The sequence below is a fragment of the Papio anubis genome, chromosome 9 (genome assembly GCF_008728515.1).
Source record: "Papio anubis isolate 15944 chromosome 9, Panubis1.0, whole genome shotgun sequence".
NCBI lineage: Eukaryota > Metazoa > Chordata > Mammalia > Primates > Cercopithecidae > Papio > Papio anubis.
In genome coordinates, this window is record NC_044984.1 from 99549340 (window position 1) to 99565325 (window position 15986).

The 15986-nt window shown below is 35.0% G+C and overlaps 1 protein-coding gene across 8 annotated transcripts in view; it reads left to right on the plus strand.

The window, feature by feature from the left end:
• Positions 1-11985, plus strand: part of WASHC4 (WASH complex subunit 4) — a 62522-nt gene extending 50537 nt beyond the window's left edge. For 3 of the 8 annotated variants that reach the window (XM_021922842.2, XM_021922844.2, XM_021922849.2), the window contains 5 exons: positions 2396-2543; positions 5936-6032; positions 6974-7188; positions 7519-7618; positions 9718-11985. In XM_021922842.2, coding sequence (XP_021778534.1) covers positions 2396-2543; positions 5936-6032; positions 6974-7188; positions 7519-7618; positions 9718-9785 — 628 coding nt within the window. In that variant the 3' untranslated portion in view covers positions 9786-11985. The remainder of the gene's footprint in view (positions 1-2395; positions 2544-5935; positions 6033-6973; positions 7189-7518; positions 7619-9717) is intronic. The other 5 variants (XM_021922845.2, XM_021922846.2, XM_003907078.5 and 2 more) reach the window with 5 other exon arrangements.
• The last annotated feature ends 4001 nt before the right edge of the window (positions 11986-15986 follow it).

Below are 15986 nucleotides of genomic sequence, written 5' to 3' on the forward strand. Positions count from 1 at the left end.
CTAATCTTGAAGATTTAATATAAAAGGAGGAACGCCAAATGCCTCAATCATAAAATTCATTTCACCTGTTTTCTTTTTACTTTTTAAAATATTTCTCTTCACCAACAGTATTCTAGAATGCCCGTCCCTTCGTGTATGTAATCTATAGCAGCACTGTAGCCACTACCATATATGGCTGGTAAACACGTAAAATATGGCAAATGTGACTGGGGAATTGAAGTATACATTTTATCTTAATTTAAATTTAAATAGCTAATGTCTATCTTATTGAACAGTGCAGGACTTGAGTCAGTTGTGATATTGTAACATAAAACAGGAGGCATGCGGAATTGCTAAGAATATGTTTAGAAAACTGTGTGTTTTATTCATACTTATAGCAGGTTATTGAATCAGGCATGAAGGGGCACCCCTGGGCAAAGGGGAGACAATTTGATAAAAAAGAATAATGATAGATTAAAATCTGTTGAATAAAAAACAATCAATGAGTCATAATGATAAGAAGGATTATCAGAAGATCATAATGATAAGAGAATGAAAGTCATTTCTTTATGGAAGAATGCGTGTTAAATTTAGGGGGGGAATTATAACCATCTGTAATACTTTAAATCAAGCAAGAATCCCCAGTGGTTTCTAAAACATGAGGTGAAAAGTTCTTAGAGAACAGGATTCATTCAGTAATTCATCTCATGAAATTGTTTATTAATTACAAAGGAGAAAACTGTCTTTACAGTGGAGAAATATATTCTACCTTGGCCAAGTGATCAAACTTAGCATCACCAGTAATGGGGCAGACAGATGTTATGTGGCCTCTTGATGCAATGTAATGGCAAGTACCTAGTTTGTATTCTTGCCAGAAGTGTTTATCCTGAATTTATTAGGAGGAAATGTCCTGAAAAATTTAGAATGTGAGCATTTTATGAAACATTTGGCATGGACAAAAAGTACAAGGAAATTGTTCTGGATTAGGAGAATAAAGAGACCTGATAATCATATGTAATGGGTGATACTTAATCGTATCCTGGATAAGGAAAGAAATAGCTGTAAAGGACATTTGAGGAATAACTGGGGGAGATTTGAACATGCATTTTATATTAGTTAATACTATATTTTATTCTTGGGTATAACAGTGTTCTGTGACTTTGTAGAAAAATGTTTTCATTCTTAACAGATTCATGCCAAAGCATTAATGGACTAAGTGATAAAAGGTCCACAACTTTCAAGTGTTTCAGAAAAATAGAGAAAACAGTTGTGTCAAAATGTTAACAGGTGGTGAATCTAGTTGAAGGGTATACAGATGTTCATTATACTAAATTTTAACTTTTTGATAGACTTGAAATTTTTTTAAAAAAGGAAGTATATGGGAAAATGCATGCATTTCTATGAGAATAAGGCCCCAGCACAAAAGCTTTGCTCTAGAATAGTCTGTTAGATAGCTTAGCTCTTTGCCAAATTACATAAGCCATGTGCAAAGTTAAGCTGTTTGAGGTCATGTGCCTGAAAATTGTTTAAATAGTTTGTGATGTGTATCTCAAAGGAAAGGATCAGACCTTTACCTTATGTTAAATGATGCCATTCACTCCAAAACTGTTGACTATTTGAAAAATATTTTGAAGCAATGTGAGGAAATCAGAGAGTAGGATATTGTCTTATAAGATCTCTAGGGTAAAGCTGATTGCTAATTGCAAGATCCAGATTGGTGCAAGGGAGTGGTTGATTGAAGTCAAGGAAATGTAGGGTCACGGTAATGAATAGATTATCTGCATAGACAGTGGAGACCTGGAGCAGGCATCCTAATCCTGCGTAATTGTAGGATAGTGGTTAAAAGGTTAGTAGATGTCTGCTGTTAGGAAGAAGTAGTTGAGTATTTGGGTAGTTAGATATAGCTGGATTATGTGAGTCATAAAGGAAGATTTCTTCCTTACAGTGGTGGAGGAATAATTGAAAGTGGTAGTAGCTGTACCTGAGGGATGCAGGAGAAAAAGCAGCTGATGTTTTTGAAGATTGAGAGGGAAACTGAGTTCTTGAAAAGAGAGCCAAGTTTAAGTTGAGGTAAGGGAATGTAGGAGAAACGTTAGAGATTTAAGGGGAAGAGGAAATTATTTACAATGAAGAGGAGTTCTACAGGCCTTACTGTGGGAAGAAGAAATACGGAACTATTATTTTAAGTCCCAAGATGTTCTAATAGTCTATTTTTGGGACTAAATTTGCTAATATTGATCAGTTTTCTGTCCGTAAGAAAATGAGTTTATTCTGAACTCCAAGAAAATTTGTTTAGAAGTGTCTTATAGTGTTTCCTGCTTTTTGAATGTTCTTATGTAAATTATTGAGACATGGATTTTTTTTTCAAAGCCACGCTTCTTTTGAGAAAGGAACCAAATAATTTTTTGCTTTTTAGGCATTTGGATTCAGTCCTCAGTGATCACACACGAAACTCTGCTGAAGGCACAGAATATTTCAAAATGCTTGTAGATGTTTTTGCTCCAGAATTTCGAAGGCCAAAGAATATACATCTCCGAAATTTCTATATAATTGTTCCCCCTCTGGTGAGTATTTCCAGAACCTAAAATGAATTAAAAAAAAAAAAAAGGAACAAATAGATCTGGTTTCTTTGTAACATGAAATGCATACAGACTATACTATTAATTTCCTTGTTGTATATAAAACTAAATGTGATCTCAGTGAATGTGACATAGAATTTTTACTTGTTAGCTGTGCTGAAGGACACTTACTTATCGTTAGATTTTTTTTTTTTTTTTCCTGAGATGGGGTCTTGCCCTGTCATCCAGGTTGGAGTGTGGTGGTGTGATCATGGCTTACTCAGGCTTGACCTCCTGGGCTCAAGCCAGCCTCCTGCCTCAGCCTCCCTAGTAGCTGGGACTACAGGTGTGCACCACCATGCCTAATTTTTGTAATTTTTTTTTCTTTTTAAGATACAGGGTCTCACTGTTACCCAAGCTGGTCATGAACTCCTGGACTCAAGGAGTCCTCTTGCCTCGGCCTCCCAAAGTGCTGAGATTACAGGCATGAGCCACCACGTGTGGCCTAAGATAGATTCTTATTTTTTAAAATAATTACTGGAGAAATTTGAGTGTTTTTTAAGTTATATGAGTATATGCCATAGAATCTTTGGGCAGAATTATTAATATATAATCATTTTAAGTGCTTAATGTAGACTAGCTGTTATTATAGTTTTTTCTAACACATTTCTTTTTTTTTTTTTCTTTTTTTGAGACGGAGTCTCACTCTGTCGCCCAGGCTGGAGTGCAGTGGCCGGATCTCAGCTCACTGCAAGCTCCGCCTCCCGGGTTCACGCCATTCTCCTGCCTCAGCCTCCCGAGTAGCTGGGACTACAGGCGCCCGCCACCTCGCCCGGCTAGTTTTTTGTATTTTTTAGTAGAGACGGGGTTTCACCAGGTTAGCCAGGATGGTCTCGATCTCCTGACCTTGTGATCCGCCCATCTCGGCCTCCCAAAGTGCTGGGATTACAGGCTTGAGCCACCGCGCCCGGCTAACACATTTCTTAAAGCATATTGTTTCAAGATAACTTCTCTCTATTCAGTAGTAAATACTAACATGTAGACTAAATTTTTTTTTATTTTTTATTTTTTATTTTTTTTTTTTTGAGACGGAGTCTCGCGCTGTGTCACCCAGGCTGGAGTGCAGTGGCGCGATCTCGGCTCACTGCAAGCTCCGCCTCCCAGGTTCAGGCCATTCTCCTGCCTCAGCCTCCGAGTAGCTGGGACTACAGGCGCCCGCCACCACGCCCGGCTAGTTTTTTTTTGTATTTTTAGTAGAGACGGGGTTTCACCATGTTAGCCAGGATGGTCTCGATCTCCTGACCTCGTGATCCACCCGCCTCGGCCTCCCAAAGTGCTGGGATTACAGGCTTGAGCCACCGCGCCCGGCTAGACTAAATTTTTAATGCTTCTTAATGTGTTCTTGCTCTAACTCTGTAGTTGCTATCTAAAAGTAGTTCAAGTTATCAAAAATTGCATTATAAAAACAGCTGTTGGCCGGGCACGGTGGCGGGCGCCTGTAGTCCCAGCTACTCGGGAGGCTGAGGCAGGGGAACGGCATGGACCCGGGAGGTGGAGCTTGCAGTGAGCTGAGATCCGGCCACTGCACTCCAGCCTGGGCTACAGAAGGAGACTCCGTCTCAAAAAAAAAAAAAACAAAACAGCTGTTCCATTAGGGAAAATGGAGTTAAGAGTTTAAGAGGTATATATTAGTAATAAAGAGTGGTTTTCGCTTAAAGGTTCCTATAAGGTTTAAAAAAAATTGTAAGTAGATAGCTTTAAAAATCTAAATATCACCCAGCAGTTGAAGCTCTTTATTAAATTTAAATTTGATCAAGAATAGTGACTTTTCATATTACTGCCCAAGTTGTTAACATATCTTCTTACATATTAAAACCATTATTACCTATTGAAAGTAACTAATAGCCTGTAAACAGCTTTTTTCCATGAATTTTGTTTCTTTTATACATTTGTTAATTTTCTATCATAATTGTATTTTAACTGTGATATAGCAAAAAATGTTCATATTCATCTGATAAGAATCTTTTCATCTTAAGATGGTGTCAAACTGGAGGGGAGAGTGTCTTATTTGGTAATACTAGAGTTAACTTGGAGTGAGTTCTCACCATATTTTTTAAATTTGAAGGGCAGTGTACTCAAACCATTGTAGACAGCAGTGAACCCATTGGTAAGCTTAGGGAAAAGTCTAGAGTTTTACAAGGCAGTTGTTAGTGCCTTGTAACACTACAAGTGTTGTGTAGTGATGGAGAAAACAAAGTGGATTAAGAGCACTACAAAGAAGTATAGAATCCTGTTCTTGTACTTGAGTTTGTAGTGTAGTTCCAGAAAAAAGACAAGCATAAATGAGATTTCTAAAAAAGATTGAATTAATGATTGATGAAAAATTCACAAGTAGGTGATTAATTGCTGAATAAGTTCCACAGTCAAAAAAATGAAACTTGGTTTTGTTTCCAGTGTAGGCTTAGCACACTGTATATGATAATTAGTTTTTAAACACTTCTGCATTTACTCTTCTAGAGCTGTGCTATCCATGTGTAGTCATATGTGGCTACTTTAATTAAAATTTCATAAAATCATAAGGCAGGGCGAAAAAAATAAAAATACTTTTTTAAAAATTAAAAATTCAGCTTGTCAGTCACACTAGCCTCATTTCAAGTGTTCTGTGGCCGCTTGTGATTAGTGGCTTACTGTATGTACCGGATGGTGCAGATACACATTTCTGTCCCTGCCAACAGTGTTGCTCTAGACTCTGGACTCTAGATAGTAATCATTTGTTTAATCATAAGTACTTAATAACGCTGGTATATTGTAAGCTTCAGTAAATCTTTGTTGAATAAAAGATAAGATTAGATAAGGCATTTTGGAAGAGCTGAATTTTCAAGAGACGTACTGTTTTGAGGACTTCACACTTAAGAACATGAAAAGAAATAGTATTTTCAAATGAATTAGGTAGATGTAAGTAAGGACTGTCTTGCCTGTGTTTTTAAGAGTATTTGTGCTTTGAAGTAAAGCAGGCCTACTTTAATAACTCCAGGTTCACTTAATATATGACTTTGGGTGAGATAATCTCCCAAAGCTCAGTGTCCTTCTCTGTAAAATGTGCATAATATTTTATAATGAAATATACAAGGCACTGTTCTTGGGTTAAGTAGTGATTGAGTGAGTGCCCATATTTAAAGGACTTGGAAAGCAGAGCCATGAAGATACACTTGTATAGATTGTATCTTCACCAAGAGAGCACCTAAGGCAAATGTTTCAGATGAAAAGGACTGGAACCTAGATTCTATTCTATTCTATTTATAGTGATTCTATTTATAATTTTTGAAATGTCTGTTTTAGGAATTCTGAAGATTTTCTTAGTAAAATTGTTTTTCTGACATCTTGTTACATCTTTTTAGACCCTGAACTTTGTAGAACATTCCATTAGTTGCAAGGAAAAACTAAATAAAAAAAATAAAATTGGAGCTGCCTTTACTGATGATGGCTTTGCCATGGGTAAGTTTAATGGAATTGTTTTTCCATTAATTTTATGTTGACCTTGTAATGGATTCTTAGAAACATTTGCTTGAGAATAGGTCTATATGTTCTTTATAGATTTATTTTTCATGAGCATTTTTTACTATGTTTTTTAGCTGGAATATGTGATTGACAATACTTGTTTTCTATAGTTTATAACTTATTTAATGCCTTCTTAGTATTGCTAATCACTTGTCTACTTTGGCCTAATATTTAGGCTTTGTTTTTGTTGGGGTTGTACAGTTTTAACATCTTATATTTAGTTTCTCTGGTTTCCTTGTAGCTTCCTCAATTGCCATCTTTTTAGCAGTCGAATTGTTTTTGTTTTTTTCCTTTCTTTTTGAGGCAGGGTCTTGCTCTGTCAGCCTGACTGGAGTACAGTGGTGCAGTCATGGTTCACTGCAGGCTTGACCTCCTGGACCCAAGCGATCCTCCCACCTCAGCCTCCCAAGTATCTGGGACTATAGGCACGCATCGCCACATCTGGCTAATTAAAAAAAATTTTTTTTTTTTTTAAGAGACAGGAGTCTCACTATGTTGCCCAGGTTGGTCTTGAACTCCTGGGCACAAGAAGTCCTCTAGCCTCAGCCTCCCAAAGTATTGGGATTATAGGTACAAGTCATGGAAATTTTTATTCTTTACCCTTACAGCTATATCGTTTCTCCAGGTGATTTATATGGCCATGGTAGTTATTTGTTTTCTTCTTAATTGACTTGTCTTTAGTTTGTTATACTTCTACATTGGTTTTAAGGAGGAATTAAGCCATTTTGTTAAACCTGTCGTTCATTTATGCTGTAGAATGTAACTTGAAAGGGGACAAACTTAAAATGCTAGGAATTACTACTCAAAATGTTTAGTGTTAGGAATTATTGGTGAAGGAGTAGAATATGACTTCTGTACTCACTGGAATTTAACCTTAGTTTTCCTGATGGCTGCAGGTGTGGCTTACATTCTAAAGCTTTTGGATCAGTACCGGGAGTTTGACTCACTTCACTGGTTCCAGTCTGTTAGAGAGAAATACCTGAAGGAGATCAGAGCAGTTGCTAAGCAACAGAATGTGCAGTCGGCCAGTCAAGATGAAAAACTCTTACAAACCATGAATCTCACTCAAAAGCGACTGGATGTCTATCTACAGGTAGAGGAGCCTAAGAGTCACATCCGCTTTGACTTACTGTTTGATATCCATGACTTCTTAATGTCTGAAAAGCAGAAGCCATATAGAAACCCCCATTTTCACAAGTGAAATGAATAGTGGCAAAAAGATTATATTTTAAAATGAATGCTATTTGGAAGCCATTTGACTCAGATCTTAAAAACGGGCGGGTTACTTATTTCAGTTTCTGTATTTGTGATTTCCACTACAGCTTTTAAAAATAATAAGAGGCATAAAAATGCATATATTTTTGGTGTTTTGCCATAATAAGTATTTTTGGTTTTTATTTCAAATTTTTTAAATTTACCTTAGGAATTTGAATTGCTATATTTCTCACTGAGCAGTGCAAGAATTTTCTTCAGAGCAGACAAGACTGCGGCTGAAGAAAACCAAGAAAAGAAAGAGAAGGAAGGTCAGTGAGTGGTTTAAATTTGGAAAGACCAATAAATGTCTTGAGTAATAGATAGTAATGTACCATTTTATTTGGTCAGACATCCAGCTTCTTTGTCCTTTTGGAAAATAACACAGACCTAGCAAGAAGTCTTTTAAAAAAAGTAAAGCCTATATAGATCTTGTGTGAAATTGAAAAGGAATTTATATAGTTTATGCATTTCACGCTTGGTAACCCTTTAAGCCCTTGTTCAGGATCATCTGCTTTTAATTTAAATATACTTTTCACAAGTTTGGTTTTTCTTCCATGGCCCAAACTGTATTAGATTTGAAGGAACAAATTAGAGGAGGACAGCTAAATGTTGCTGAAGGCAGAGCTGCTGCTGACTGATGTTGACTGAATGAGATGGGACAGATGATTAAAGAAGTATAAAATCATAGGGGCTATTTAGTTGTAGTAAATAGCATTCTGCCTTCTTTCATAGTCAGGCCCTGGAGACTCAGGCAGTATAACCATAATAACTGATAGTGATTTCAGTGAACTTCAGTCATTAAGGAAAGGATTCTGTCCATTGTATTCTGTGTAGGATGGTGGAAAGGAATCTATACTTTTTAAGGCATAAGAGCATTGCTCAGTGTTTCATATATAACGTCCCCATGTTATATTTCTCTCTGATTTGAAATTTAGGAATAATCATCTTCTCTGAGGAACAGATGTTTCCCTTTTTCTGTCATGGAGATCGTATAGCGTACATTTCTCTTTGCTTGGAGGATCAATAGTAGATACAGCAACTAGTTGACCGTTATAATTTTCATGTTTACTAGTCTCCTTTTTGTCTTGTTTCATGAAGTTTTCATAAATCAAGATAAAAAGCTCTTCATAAAACAAGATGTTTTTGTTAATCTTATGTTAATTTTTAAAATATACCTTTTTTCTTTATATATATAGAGGTGACTCATTTGGATAGACCACTTAGATGAACTACCTTATTTCTTGACATTGTTGCATAAATTAAATATTACTTACTAATATTACTTATTAGGTGCGTATCCAGGCATTTTTTTGAATCTAGACTAAATAAACATGCTTAAAAAATTGTTTCAGCTTATTAATCCGGAAGATATTCAGTATTAAATGAAAATTTATACATACTACATTTGTGTTCATTTTCAAGGATAAATTAGCAAAGCCATTTGAAAGAATTTGAATCAATATAAATTATGAAGAAACTCAGTGATTGCCTCAGTTCTACTCATGTGTTTCATGATGCCAGACCTTTTCCCCAGCCCATGTGACTGGGAAAACTGTGAGTCGATTGGACATTTGCTTTCAGGCTAAAGCATTAAAACAAAACAAACAGCCCTTCAGTCTTATGGCAGTGGGATTTCTTGCTTTGGCCTGTTCCTCTTAAGGAACTCTCCGGGGTTGCAGTTGTTATATATCACTCACATCACTGTTCTAAGACTATTTCAGCTTGCTCAGAGATACAGTCAGAGTTTCTGAATACATTAGTCAAACAGTCTTTGTCTGTTAATGAAATATGAACACATGACATTTTGCACAAAAAGCACGAATTCATTCTGTCAAAAACAGTGAAAAGCTGCTTCATTTAAAATTATTTTAAGAAATAATATGTATTACATACAATTTATTATAGTAAGTTATAAATACAAATGGAAAGTTATTCATTCTGGATAGTTTTGATATGTGAGTTTGCAGCCATATTCCTACCAGGAATGACAACATACTATAATGGTCCTTTCTTGGCCCAGCTAGAGGAACTGGCGTGAGGGCAGCAGGCCTTTCTTAGACCAGCAATGTCAAGATTCCTCAGGACAAAAGAGCCCATGTGATTTGAAACTCCACCCCAATGCAGTTCTGAACTCCCTCAACTCCACCTTCATTAAAAACCAGTGGAAACAATTGCAGTGTTTAGCCTAGATTTAAAAAAATTTTTAAATATAAATGAGGTATAATTTGTGATGTTAGAGAAACATTTGATGGATGCAACTGTAATTTGAAGTTTGGCAATATAGCTCTTCCCAAATTTTTTTTACTTCTTAATTTATTGTTTAAAAGTGAACATAAATATCCATTATTATCTTCACTCATGCTTTCAGAAGAAACTAAAACAAGCAACGGAGACCTGTCCGACAGCGCTGTGTCTGCTGATCCTGTTGTGAAATGATACCGATGGTATTCACTGCACATATGATGAAATCGTCAGAATTGTTAAAACAGTGGAATGGATAAACTATTGATGAATTGTTTCCTGGGTCACATCTCTGGAAAATAGATGTTACAACTCTTAAAGGCAGTGCTTTAAAGTGAAGTCCTTTCTGTTTCCAAAGGCTCTACTTTCAAAGGTTGAGAATGAGATTTTAAAATTGGATTTTTGCCTGGACTTGAGGGTAGAAGATGTTTCTATTTGATGTGAAGTTATAAAAGGGCAAATCCAGATTCATAAACTATCACCTCGGATTTCTTGTAATCTCCATGTTTGTAATTTGTATTTGCATAGATCTTTGATCTGTAGTTATTTCAAGTCATGGGAAATTCAATGCATATACTATATACAGCCAGTAAATACATGCTTAACAAAAGGAATGAGCCTGAAATTCATGAAGAATACATATCAATATTCTCATAAAAGGAATATATGAAGATGGCTTTGATACTAGAGGTGAGGCACAAGTGTTTTATGTACTCTCACTGTACAGTATAACTGATGATCATTCTTTCATTGTTAATTTCATGTGACTCACAAGAGCTGCTGATGTCTTTGATGAGACATTTTATAACTAGTTTACATTGCTTTGAGAACATTTAACCTCCAACAGCTGCTTTAAATTTAAGATTTACTTAGTACTCAGAAAATTCAGATAAAGCCATAGAGTCCTGTTTGAAGTTTCACTTCTATTTTGGTTGAAGGCATGATGTATGATGTCAGAAAAAAATGGAATGAATTATTTCTACATCCAAACTCAGGTTTCTTCTACATTAGATTGAATTGAAATTTTGGTGATGGTTTGGGTAGACTTTTTTTTTTAATATCAAGTATAATTTAAGACAACAGATTAATAATTACACTGTTCAGGCTTTTAAAAAAAATACCACTGTGAGAATAAACAGCCAGTAAGATACATCACTTACTGATTTTAAAAGTACAGAAAGATTTGAGTAAATTTCGTACCCAGCAAGTGTTAGTTTTATTTTTGTAAAGGTATGTAAGTTATTAGTTAAATGGTTAATCATGGCCTTTTAAAAATATAATAAAGTGATACCTTTACAATGAAGACAAAAGTTTAAAACTTTCTAATACAAACATCATTTTGGGAAATGCTTGATTTTTTTCTATTGCATTTGTCTGCGAAACATTTCTTTGGATAAATCCTGCAAATGCTTCTAACGTTATTCTTTGATTCCAGCTTTTAGAATGGATGTACAATGCCCTGTTTGTACTTACTGGTTAGGGTCAGGGTAACTTGCCAGCCCAGGATAAATACTTTAATTGTTAAAAGTCAGAAGAGACAGAATATGTAGGAAATGTTTTTTGTTTATTATGTAAACATGGCTTACAGAATTATGAACAGTGGATAGATTAAAGGCATTTAATATTTGTAATCCATAACTGTAGAAATGGCCCTAAAGCATGCTGCATAATTAATAATTTATATTTTCATTATTATAAATTTACATTAATGATCTTGATTATATCAAATTCGTCATCATTTTATAGCAACAGTATTGTTTTCTCTGTTTTTCTTCTCTAACTTCTCTGAAATCATCTCCTATTAAGGGATAGAAATTGTTACTAGAAGAGAATCACATGTTCTCTGGTCATTATCCCTACACGTGTAAATTAATTATTTTATCAATACTAGATAGAGTTCACATGCTGACTCCCTGGATACCTACAATTAAGAAGAAAATGACAGACAACTATTTTTCCTTTAGGTTAAAATAATGTCACTGCAATCTGGATAAATTATAAGTTAATGTATTTGAAATAAGATCTTGGAAACAAGAATTTAAATGGTGTCAAACTGCAGAGCAACAGGGCTTCAGTATATTCACACCTAATACGTTCATATGTACATTTCGATGATGGTTTTTCTTGATAACATATTAACATTGATTTAATTTTTTTCAGACATACTGTTAATTTAAAAATAAATGTGAGCGTTTGTTTTAAGTTCACAGAAAACTTAATGATAATTCAGATTCTCAGGAATTAAGGACTAACCATAACATTGTCAGTTCTAATTACATTTTGTAAAAGATGGCAAGTTTGTTACCTCACTTGAGTGGGGTTTCCCTCTTCCCCCAATTCTAAGAGAATATAATGTGTATACTAAAACATTAATAAACATAATTTTGAAAATTTCCTTCCCCTGGATGTTTATGTTCAAAATTGAATGTCATAAACCAGTAGTTCTTAATATTAACCTTTTTGGGGTCCCACTTAATTGAATGAAATGAAATCTATGGAATATTTTTTTAAAAAATGCATGCACATAGGTAAAAAATTTGAAGTATAAAATTGGCTTCTGTCAATGTATTCCAGGTGAAAGGTATTTTCCTTTCCTTTATACATTTTTGATCTTTCCAGAGCTTTTTCCCAATAAAAAGAACCAATATGAAGTTACTTTAAATCCTAATCCTGGAAAGGGATTATCAGTATGCAGTGTTTAATGTGAGTAATAACTATAGTGCTATTTGCAAACCTGAGTTGAACTAAAACAACACAGTAGTCTCCCCTTACCCGTGTTTTACTTTCCAGTTTCAGTTACCTGTGGTCAGCTGTGGTCTGAAAATATTAAATGGAAAATTCCAGAAACAATAAGTTTCAACTTGTGTATTATTCTGGGTAGCATGATGAAATCTTGTGCTGTCCTACTCCATCCCGCCTGGGACGTAAGTCACCCCTTTGCCCGGCATCTTCATGCTGTATGTGCTACCTGCCCATGAATCACTTGGTAGCTAGGTTGTCAAATTATTAGTGTTTGTCTTCCAGTAAGCCTTATTTTACTTAATAATGGCCCCAACGTGCAAGAGTAGTGATGCTGGCAATTCAGATATACTATAAGAGAAGCCTGAAATTGCATACTTTAAGTGAAAACATGAAAGTTCTCGGGAAAGAAATCATATGTGGGGTGGCTAACATCTGTGGTAAGAATGAATCTTCTATCAGTGGCATTGGTGATAGTATTTGTTACAGTTGTTCTGTTTCATCATTAGTTATTGTTACTGCATCTCTTACTGTGCCTAACTTATAAATTAAACTTTATCATAGGTATGTGTGTATAGGAAAAAACACAGTATATATATGGTTAGATACCATCTGCAGTTTCAGGCATGCACTGGGGGTCTTGGTGTATTCCTCTCAGATAAGCAGGGACTACAGTAATAACAACAGAGCCTTCAAAATATTACACTGGAGATGAGATACAATCCTGTTAAATACTACCCTGCAGAAATCATTCTTAGTAAAGTTAAGTCTGGTTGCTGTTCCTTTTTTCATCTGAGGCAGTAAATTTGTAAGATTGTGGAAAAGATGAGAAAATATTGGATACTTCATGTTGCTCTTTTATGCTGAGTCTGCTAAATGTAAAAGGTAGACTTTAATTGATTTTAATAATTGTAACAGGGTTTTCTTTCCAGCTTCACATTGCAGACATTTCAGAAGATGACATTCCTTTTTTAAGGGAAGTTTTAATGCCACATATATATTTTTTTTAACAAAGGCTTTTAGATGTTCGGAATACTTTTAATAGGCTGTCAAAGATGTGAAGTTTAAAAAGGGAATCCAGAATAAGTGGAAATCTGTAGAGATTAAGCAAAGGCAGTGAACTCGAGATGGTGATGGCAGAGTTAAGAGTTCAGCTTATAACACAGGTCAGCATATATATATAATGTATAAGAAAAGTTGGGCAAGTAAGTATTTTCTTTTCAGTAGTTTGGCTCCTCTTTACCACTCAGTTTACCTGATACCTCCATTTCCCATTAGTGGAGATATACTCAGGAATGTAGATGAAATTTATTCAGTCGATGCAGATCTGATACCATAATTCTTGGATCATCTCTACGGACTATAAATACATTCTGTAGGTAAGAGCTACATGTAGTCAACCATTCTTTAATAATGCCCTCATTTAATGGGGGAAGGAGTTAACTTTTATACCTAGAAGCACTTGTCTTTATCAAATTAGTATTAAAGTATTTAATCTTTTCAGAATCTGTACAAAAGGTAGCAAAGTATTAAGGATATTATGCTTTAGGTTGATACTGCTACTGAATTGTCAAGAGCTTAATGTATTGAGAAATATTTGGATTGCTTTGTATCTGGTTCTCTCTTGAGGTCTTCTGTATATAGCAGAGTGTTTAGAAGCATCGACTCTGGAGCCAGAACAATTTGAATCCCGATTTCCTGCTTAGGAACAAATTCCTTAATATCTCTGTGCTTCATTTCCTTGTGCAAAAGATGGGATGATAATAACAGTATGTAGCTTATAGGTTGAGGATTAAATTTGCATAAAACACTTTATATATTAGGAAACAGTAAATATTAGCTACTATTTGTATATACTATAAACGTTAGCTCTTACTATATAACTTATTTGTACTCTTATAGGTAGAAATAAACTTGGCATATAAGCATTAGGTGTTACTACTATTTTAGGTGGAACGATTGAAACTAAAGTCTGTATTTGACTTTAAGTGGGTGTCTAAAGAACTATTCCTTGTTAAGTGGCTCAGGCAGATGTAGACAAGGTAAGGAAGGCCCTATTCTTCCCTAAAGAAAGTAGTCTGATGAGTATGTGAGGCTAAATCAGCCTGGGAAGTGGGAATTGGTAAGAATAGCTGGCTTCTAAAAAGGTCCCATTTCCTGTCTTCCCGCCTTTCATTTACCATGGCACTTGTCAATCTTTCAGAGCACTTTAATGTGTATTAATACAATTTCAGTAAGTGGAGAAAAGGGGCAAATCATCCACTAGTTCTAAGTTTTAAAATTATTTAAAAATACTCAATGCATATAAGGTATATAATATGTATTATACTATTTGAAGAATGAAAATAAAGCACTTGGAAAGAAGCTACCATATCCTTTAAGAACACCTTGCTCCTGCAGTTTCTGCCCGAGGAAACCATGTGAGGGTTTGGTGTTAACCATTCTCTTGCTCTTCCCTTGTTTTACAACTGATTGTATATTCCTAACTATTGATAATATTGTTATATTTCAGTTTTTAAACTAAATATAAATGGGATATTATATGCTTTTGTAACTTTTTCAGTATTATTTTAAAAATTCATCCACGTTGATGCATATAGCTGTAGTTGAGCATTTCATTACGTGAATACAGCTATCTTCTGTCGATGACATCTGGGTGGTTTTCACTTTTGGGGTATTGTAAACAACGATGCTGTAATCATTATTGAACGTGTCCCTGGGTCCAGGTGTTTTGAGTTTCTCTGGGCTGTGTACCTGCAAGTAAAACTGCTAGGTAGTAGGGCAGGTGCCCTTTCAATGTACTAGACAGAATGCCATACTGTTGTTTCATCCCAGCAGCAGAGGAGATTCCCCTTTGCTCCATTTCTGCCAACAGCTGAATTTTTGCAGTCTGCTGAATATAAAATGTTTCTGTGGTTTTAATTTGCATTTTCCTGATTACTATAAGGAGTCTGTTTCTGTTTATGAGCACTTTGTCTTTTTTAATGTATGAAATGCCTTCATGACTTTTTTTCAATTTATCTTTCTACCTGTAGGAGTATTTTATATATTCTGGATGCTAATTTTTTGTTGGTCTTGTGTGCTTGCTAGTAGCTTTGGTTTAGTTGTGTGTTTTCATTCTCTGTGGTGGTTTTTGATGAAGTTAGTTTTAGTGGACTGAATTTCAGTCTTTTTATTTTTCCCTAATGATGCGCATGCGTTGTGTCTTATTTAAGCCGTGCAGTCTTTTAAAATGGTGGATTAATAAAACAACTTTTGTACTCCAAAATTAGGTTAACATCATAGGATCCATTTGAAATGTATACAGAAATGTATCGTGTTTCAGTTTTCAAACTAATAATTGTTTAGGACTTGAGTGAGATTATACCCCTCTCCCAAAAAAGTCTAAGCAAGAAAAAAAAAAAACGTTCAGGGGACTGTGGCTCTTGCAGTCTGTCAGAGAACCAGTTGATCTAAAGCAGGTATGTCATACAAATTTGTAACGCATTAGTGAACAATGAATTAATAATTTTATGGTGCATAATTTCATACTGGCTTAGACTGACTATGTCTTTTATGGTGTATACATTTCAAATGGATCCTATGATGTTAACCTAATTTTGGATTACAAAAGTTATTTTATTAATCCACCATTTTAAAAGCAACACCTTTAAAAAT